The sequence below is a fragment of the Priapulus caudatus genome, unplaced genomic scaffold, assembly GCF_000485595.1.
Source record: "Priapulus caudatus unplaced genomic scaffold, Priapulus_caudatus-5.0.1 Scaffold2449, whole genome shotgun sequence".
Classification (NCBI taxonomy): domain Eukaryota; kingdom Metazoa; phylum Priapulida; class Priapulimorpha; order Priapulimorphida; family Priapulidae; genus Priapulus; species Priapulus caudatus.
Window position 1 is genome coordinate 10,732 of NW_014579510.1, and position 8,826 is coordinate 19,557.

At 43.5% G+C, this 8,826-nt stretch overlaps 1 protein-coding gene across 1 annotated transcript in view; it reads left to right on the forward strand.

Annotated features, from left to right (window-relative positions):
* The window catches only part of LOC106818711 (sialin-like), a 17,356-nt gene extending 9,414 nt beyond the window's left edge, over positions 1-7,942 (forward strand). Inside the window, exons 8-12 of the mRNA XM_014823387.1 lie at positions 2,066-2,198; positions 2,387-2,394; positions 3,538-3,681; positions 5,921-6,013; positions 6,201-7,942. Coding sequence (XP_014678873.1) covers positions 2,066-2,198; positions 2,387-2,394; positions 3,538-3,681; positions 5,921-6,013; positions 6,201-6,377 — 555 coding nt within the window. The 3' untranslated portion in view covers positions 6,378-7,942. The remainder of the gene's footprint in view (positions 1-2,065; positions 2,199-2,386; positions 2,395-3,537; positions 3,682-5,920; positions 6,014-6,200) is intronic.
* Positions 7,943-8,826: the final 884 nt, after the last annotated feature.

Sequence of the window (8,826 nt, forward strand, 5' to 3'; positions counted from 1 at the left end):
ATGTTCACATTCTACATTGTTCTCATTGTTCTCAATGCTACAAAGTTCTAATTACAGGATGGTTGTTAGGTGTATGAATCATCTGCTTACAGGGCATAATTCTGGCATCTTATTCACGAGCGAATTGTGTGGCATAACCTGCATGTTGCAGTATACCTGGTTTTAGTCTATTTTCAACTAACAAACAGATGCCATTCCTGTGGCTCTAAGAGTATTTTATTTTAAAAGAAAATCTCGTGAATCACCTAACATCAGTTAGGTTCAGTTCAGTTAGTTAGCCGATGTTCAAGTGGCAAACGTTTTGTGGGCAGAATAGTGTGAAGTTGTTAACACTATATTGTCAGCAAGTTGACTCTATTGACGCTCAACTACATTCAGTGACTGATCTTTTGATCTTGATGACGCTTGTAGCAGAAATGAAATTAGGAAAAAGTTCCGGTTCCGGCTGACTGTTCCTGAATGGTTCCGGCCGGAACCGGAACTTTGAAAAATTGGGGATCTGGCCGGAGCCATGTTCTGGTGCATCCCTAATTTTGATGACACTTGTTACAGAAATAAAATTAGGAAAAAGTTTGGGTTCCGGCCGACTGTTCCTGAAGGGTTCCGGCCGGAACCGGAACTCTGAAAAATTGGGGATCCAAGTTCTGGTGCACCCCTAATTGCTAGTGTAATTATGAATGTTTCGTAAGCCATTTGTTGTTATGCATGCAATTGATCACAGAAATTAAACTAATAATGACAACCTAGCAACATGGCAACTTAACAACATTAATGGCACCATGTGTAACTTTGTTACAGACAATTGATAATAGCGGGGGTGAATAATGAGAGAGTGTTATTATTCACCCCTTATAATAGTTATAGCATATAGGTCTATGTATAAAAATTGGTATTTTTGAGCTTAGCTGACAGGGCCATATGCAGCTAGTAGATTAACATCTTTAGTTTTTAGCTCACCTTGACATCGTCAAGATGAGCTATTGCCATGGGTTGTCGTACGTCCATCCGTCCTTCCGTCAACATTTGGCTACGGTCAACGATAACTCAGGAACCGTTTGACCCACATGTTTGAAATTGGGTATAGTTGTTACTGCTATGGGAGAGGTTTGAACTTCCTATTTTGGAGCACGCCAGTCGACGTACTTTCGAGCCACTGCAATTTTTTGTCAAACATGGAAATTCCTACTAGTCAGTTCAGGTTCAATGGATTTTGCTAATTTTTGGTATGTGAATGAATAAGGGCTGGCTCCAAAACGTATTACAGGGGTTTTGATATTTAAAAAAATTTATTCAAATAAGGTAGTTTTGGCAATTATATAGCATATTATATAGACACGCAGATAACAGTCTGTGGTGTCACACTCGTCTGGTTTGTTTTACAAGATTGACAATATCTTTAATGCAAAATTGGTATTCCTATCCAACCTGCGATAAAACGTCTAATTAGAGTAAAGTTTTACCAAAACATGTCGGAACGCAGCATAACCTATTATTTCGAACGCCATCGGCAAGAAACATCAAAGCGGTATAGTGCCATCTACCGTCACAAATTGTGATTCATTTTGGTTTATAAATTATATTGCGATATACAGATGGCAATCGTTTCTATAATGTACGTCGATGGTTGCTCAATTAAAACTGACTTCTTCTCACTCACTCATTTGTGTTCTTTTTTGTGGTGAGCTACAGCGTCATTGACACTTTCATTTGTCATGTCATAACTCTTCCGTATAATTCACTATTCATTGTATTTTGCTGAACCCAGGCAGCAGGTGTAGTAAAAGGAGAAATAGCACCAGCTGTAGTGGCAGTAGCAGAAATAGCAGCACCACCACCAACAGAAGCAGCAGAAATAGCAGTAGCAACATTTGTTGTAGTAGCATTAGCATCAATCATAGCAGTAACAGCACAGCACTAACTGATAGGTGATCATTGATGCTTTGTGGCGCTAGTTAATAAGTAAGTATTAAGCAATAAGTGCATATTAATATAAATTGCATGAATACTCTAAAGTACTCCAATCCTGTCAGCAGAGCGTATTTTTACAAGAGGATATATATTGCAGGCTGGATTTGCTTCAGCTTGCCCTTACCTTGTCATGGGAATACTTCTCCAAATGGGAGGACACCTGGCGGATTGGATGTGTAAGCAAGGGACATTCACCACCACCCAAGTCAGAAAGATTTTCAACTGTGGAGGTAGTTTACTCTAAGGTTATAATATTAGTCGTATCGACATATGTATGATGTTGCTAACTGTAGATAGGGAAGTTTGATGCTTGATGAGCACTGTTCCGAATCTCCGATTTATGTATGCAATTTCATTTGCCTTGAACTTGTAGTGTGTGTTGCAGACACCTGTATTTCGTTTTTTTATACAAATTAAGGGTTTTACGTTTGGGTGCTTTCACAGCAAAACATTGCAAGAGATAATCACCTCCCATCTTTCTTCCCCCCACCCACCTGCGCAGCGTTCGTATCACAAGCACGGACCGCCGTAAACTGATCACCTCCGATCTTTCTCTTCCCGCCCTGCAGCGTTCGTATCACAAGCAGGGTCCGTGTAAACTGATCACCCTCCGATCTTTCTTCCCCCTCCCCACCTGCAGCGTTCGTATCACAAGCAGGGTCCGCGTAAACTGATCACCTCCGATCTTTCTACCCCCCCCCACCCCACGCGCAGCGTTGTAGTCACAAAGTAGGGTCCGCGTAAACTAATCACCTCCGATCTTTATCCCCCCCCACCCCACCTGCAGCATTCGAATCAGCAAGAGGGTCCGCATAAACTAATCACCTCCGATCTTTCACCCCTCCACCCCCCTGCACATTCGTATCACAAGCAGGGTCCGGTAAACTAATCACCTCCGATCTTTCCCCCCCCACCCCACTCGCAGCATTGTATCACAAGCAGGGTCCGCATAAACTAATCACCTCCGATCTTGCACCCTCACCCGCCACTGCCAGCATTCGTATCACAAAGCAGGGTCCGCGTAAACTAATCACCTCCGATCTTTATCCCCCCCCCCACCCACCTGCAGCATTCGTAATCACAAGCAGGGTCCGCATAAACTAATCCCCTCTGATCTTTCTCCCCCCCACCACCCCACCTGCAGCTATTCGATCACAGCAGAAGTTCCCCCAATAATCACCTCCCGATTCTTTTCCCCCCCCCCAACCTGCAGCGTTCGATATCATAAGCAGGCTCAGGTTAATAATCACCCTCTGATCTTGCTCCCCCCCCACCCCACGCCCAGCGTTCGTATCACAAGCAGCGTCCGATAACTAGATCACCCTCTGCATCCTTTCTCCCCCCCACCCACCCACCTGCAGCGTTCGTATCACAAGCAGGGTCCGTGTAAACTGATCACCTCCGATCTTTCTCTTCCCGCCCTGCAGCGTTCGTATCACAAGCAGGGTCCGTGTAAACTGATCACCTCCGATCTTTCTCTTCCCCCACCCATCTGCAGCGTTCGTATCACAAGCGCGCGTCCGTGTAAACTGATCACCTGCCCGATCTTTCTCTTCCGCCCACCTGCAGCGTTTGTACGCACCGGTGGTTATGATCCTGGCCGCTACTACGCGTGAGTCCGGCGGCCGCCTGTCACCTGCCTACTCGATCGCTGTCGTCGGCGGCTCGCCTGGGCGGGTCTTCGGCGTCATCATTCTCGACATCGCTCCGCAGGTACGTCCACGCGACGCACAGGGACGCGCCGACGGTGCCGGCCGAAAATCAATGGAACTCCCGATCGTCGCAGGGGCAGCGAGGCGCTAACTGGCTGTGAGAGTCGACTAGGCGTACCTCTGCGCGACCTGTGGGCTGTTTGTTCTTTAGGTGCCTAGGGCGCTAGCCGTGCCTGCGTGCCTTAGTGTGGCGTGACGTGCCGTAGTATGTCGTGCGGCGGGTGCCTAGTGGTGTGTGCGTGCTAGAGATAGTATGTGTGCGTTGCCTGAGATATGTGTGCGCTGCTGTGGCCTCGGGTGTGTGCGTGCCTTAGTATGTGTGGCGTGTGTGTGTGCGTGCCTAGTGTGTGTGCGTGCCTAGACGTATTGGAGACGGGTGTGCCTAGACGCGTGTGCCGTGCGTGCCTAGTGTGTGTGTCTGGGCGTTCACAGCTAAAAATGACTTTTTTATACCGAGAGCTCTTTTTGATTTTTGTAATGAAAAAAAGCTCGTCGTAATTTTTTTTACGAGCTTTATTGCTGTCGCGCAGAAGCTACTTTATTCATAGATGATTTTGTTAAAATCTTTCATATTTTTAGTGCACTGACTCCAAATTATATCATTCATCAGCACCTTCACGCACTCAGGCACGCAGTATCAGACTATCAGTGTAAAGAAATCGTCAACAACATTACATTTATCACATTCTTATCAATTTCATTCAACACAGATAGACATGCACTACAGCGGCTACACATAGTCAGGTAACAGGACAAAGACAGAAAATCAAAGAATTATAATCATAGCGTAATGCATGGTATGGTTATTTTCAAGGTTTCTTTTGTCTACTTCATTTAGCGTTTCTGTCAAAACTTACTTTTCAACTATCCTGTTACATGACTGGAGCAAGTTCAGAACTGTTCGAAGCAGTTTTTTAGTTTACTCTTGAGCTATGTTAAAAAAAGAATACGTGGAATCTCTAGGAATTGCCGGGAGCTTCTGGGTAGGTTTTACTTTTCGTTTGTCTTCCTCCCCAGTCCGTACCCATGCATAAATCAATTGCTGCCCGCACGATCGCCAAAGTTACAAGTGCCTAGAATCTTCTTTAAAGTATATACAGCGTTAATTGCTTCTAGCATATCTAACCCTGAATAAAAAGTTAGCTTTCTTACAAATCAGTGACGAATTCACGTTAACAGCTTGGTTACGTGCGTAGTCATGGTCACTGCGTCCGTGCCCTCACTCCCCACGATAATTAACCCTCGCGATATAAAACTATTGCTTAATGCGCTGAGCAAAAACTTGGTGGCCGGCGCGGCTCAGCCGGTCGCGAACTAATTTCCTAACGCTGCCGGCTGCCACGGGAGCGACATTTTTTCCTCGGTATGTTCCAAAGATTTTCGCTCTCGTAACTTGTTGTTACCAGAGCAGCCTTTGAACAGCTGACGGCGATGCGGAAATCGCTCGCCGCTCCCGTGTTTTTTTTCGCTGGTGTGCGTGCCTTGTGTGCGTGCGTGCCTAGTGTGTGTGTGCGTGCCTAGTGTGTGTGCGTGCCTAGTATGTGTGCGTGTGTGCCTAGCGTGTGTGCGTGCGTGCCTAGTGTGTGTGTGCGTGCCTAGTGTGTGTGCGTGCGTGCCCAGTGTGTGTGCGAGCCTAGTATGTGTGTGTGCGAGCCTACTATGTGTGCGTGCGTGCCAAGTGTGTGTGTGTGCGTGCCTAGTGTGTGCGTGCCTAGTATGTGTGCGTGTGTGTCTAGCGTGTGTGCGTGCGTGCCTAGTGTGTGTGTGTGCGTGCCTAGTGTGTGTGCGTGTCTAGTATGTGTGTGTGTGTGCCTAGCGTGACTTAATGCATACAGTGCGCTTGCAAGGGGATTGTAAGTGTTATATTAGTCGTGTGGTGAAGCTAATATGCTGAAGAGTACCTAATGGATATCAATTAGCTAATCTTGATATGGTGTTATTTTGGAATATTGAATGCGGGTACGTATTAATGTGTTGTAATCTCTATTGGTTCATGATATTTTGAGATTATTTCACATTTTTGTTATCAGTAAAATTGTTCATGAGTTGGTGTGCATTAAACGTAAATTTTAATTAAATGTAGTGAAGAAAATGTTATTGACATCGATAACAGATCAGATTTAAGTTAATTATGCATCACCTTTACTTTTATATAAAATGTAATAGTTGGTGATATCCCACATTATGATGTGAGGATGTTCGTGATGCAAAAGCTGTAATATATTTTGTTTTACTTTTAGTTTGCTAGCGTCCTGATGGGTCTATCAAACTGTTTTGCCACTATACCTGGTATCATCAGTCCAACAGTTACTGGTTATTTAGTCAAAGATAAGGTAAGTTTTCAGAATTCTAGCCTATATGGACTGGTGCTAGAGTTATGTGATAATAATTTCTCAAAGTGCATGATTTTGCATCTATACATTGCAAACACCATCCTAAACTCTATTCAAAACACCTTTCAGCTTTCTCAAGTTCCCGCACGCATACACTGCTGATTGTATAATGTGGTTGCTTTCACAGTCGCCTGGAGAGTGGCAGGTTGTCTTCTACATAGCAGCTGTAGTTTACGTCGTAGGAGCGGTGTTCTATGGCTTTTTTGGATCCGGTGAACGCCAGCAGTGGGCCGACGTACCAAACGGTTATAATCTTTGCGAAGAGCCGACCACTGAAGAAGTGCCGTATGGGAGCACCAACTAGGGACGTACGTCAACCTAGGCTGCTATATCGTGGAAGTAATTTCCAGGGAAGTCATTCCAATTTCTATCGTTCCATTTGTTGCCCCAGTAATGGCGTCACAACGCAGCACCTAATGCATTGTGGAAGTACGTGCTGACAAGTAAGATGTAATTGGGAAATATTGGTCAGCGTGATGCACGTTGCTAGCTATGACATCGTGTACCTGCTGAGTATTGAACAGGCACCTCAGTGCTGTTTGTCAGGTGGCAGGAAACCTGCTGCAGCGTATATCCATATATATGTGTAATAGTACAGTAATCTCACATGTTGTGTCGATGGGAGTAACTATGTAATGATTAGTAAGTAACACGTGAATGTATTTATGAGTCGTGCTGCCCCTACCCATTATCTAAGCGAAACCAAAACCAAGAAAGTGGACTTAACAAGCATAATTGCTACTCGCTAAATTTTCTGGAAAGATTTCGTAGAACTACAACTTTGCTATTGTGAACTTGTCATGCACGGGCAGCTTATTTGTGCTGATTGTATTTTCTCTGTTTGGCTAGCAATGCAGAAGACACGTTCTGTGACAGGCTAGTCGCTTCCAACTATATATATTTTGATATTATATATTTTGTGTCCGAGACAGTAAAATATATGTAAATGGTGCGAGAGAATGAATCGGTGAAACGTGCGGAATCTTGTAAAGATGTGCAGGGTGGCATGTCATAGCTGGATTATTATGGACCGCATCAGGCGTGGATCATATCAGGGATAAAAGTTTCTTGATCTGGATTTGAGAGCAAAATCCAAATGATTTGCAGCCCACTTCCAAATTACATTTATTATATATTTAGTAGATTTACGTCATATCTAATTCATCCAAATGGCCTATCTATGCACTTTTCATGCATTTATTTTTTACATTGGTTATGTCAGCTTTATTCAAAACGACCCAACGAACTCGAGGAGTATAAAAAAGTTGGTGAAATGGCCTATACGTGATATGTGCATATACTTGTTTTTACAAACATATTGGCATCTACTTAGTTTATTTATGCATGCACATAATTACTAGCTGTAATTCTGGCAGCTTGGTAACGTGATCAATCAAATGATTATAATTTCCGTTCGTATTTTATTGAAATCGGTTTTATTGCAAAATCCTTAAATGTTTCATCGGTTTGCCATATCAACTGAGGTCGTAGCAAGACGGGTTCTATTGGCATAGCTGCGAAGCAGACACCAGTTGCAACAAAATATGCTAACCGGCCTAGTACGGAAAGTTACGTTTTATCTAGTCACATTGAATGCTATCTAGTCTATGCTGTGCATTAGTTATAAAGCAGCAAACCACAGTGTACTACAGCCAGGCTGTACTGTGCCCCAGCACTGTTTACTTACAAAAGTCGACTTATATCGTTATATGTCGTGGATATTACGACTTCGAAAACCACTTGGCCTACAAAGCATTGACCTAATTTGATCCAATTTCCATCGATAAGAGCATGTTCTTATACACAGGCAGTGCTGTTATATGGCGATACTTCGTCATCATGCAGCTTGAAATCAGTCCAGCCAATAGATGCACATGACATGACATGACATGACATGATATGATATGACATATATGACATGATATGACATGATATGATATGATATGACATGATATGACATGATATGATATGACACGATATGGCATGATATGACATGACTGACATGATATGACATTACATGACATGACATGACATGTGTCCCTATTGGCAGTTGCATCGTGGCGTGTCGTTCCCACCTACAGGTTCATGTTCATTCTTACACGGGAGAAAGGTGAGGAGCATGTTTAACAGCTCTGCCCGCTACAATAGGGCACGCTCTGGTTGGTGAAAATCAATCAGAATTAGGTATAGGGTTAATGTGCTTAGCGGTTTTCTAAATAGTGCGATGCATGATACGTACAGTAGAAGATACGTATAGTGTATGGATACTTATTTTCTCGTCATGTTGGGTATTGTATTGGAAGAGATAATGGTCATGTATTTCGTCATTGCATGTTGTCCTGATTGAGGCTCCTAACTTAATGTTGGCGTTGTTTGCGATGGTGGTGCTTTCGTTATATGTTATTACGTATCTATATAAATTATTTACGTATGTTATTGTGTGGAATTTTTCTTCATGTGGCAGCTACAGTGAGTAACTATATGTAAAGAGGAGAGAATATATAGCGAAACCGTTATGAAGATGATTGGCACAGATTATATTCATAATTATATTTCTGTACAGTGTACGTACGTAGCACTTAACAAAAGTTGTGACTTGGGTACTGAGCTCATCGTGCCGGTATTTAAAGGAGGAATGCCGATGATGGCATTGACCCAATACGCAGTGGCTACGCTTCCGGTCATCCATTACAAAGCTCAGCACAGATTCCCAAATCCACGTCACGATTATGGCACGCATTTTATTTCAAATC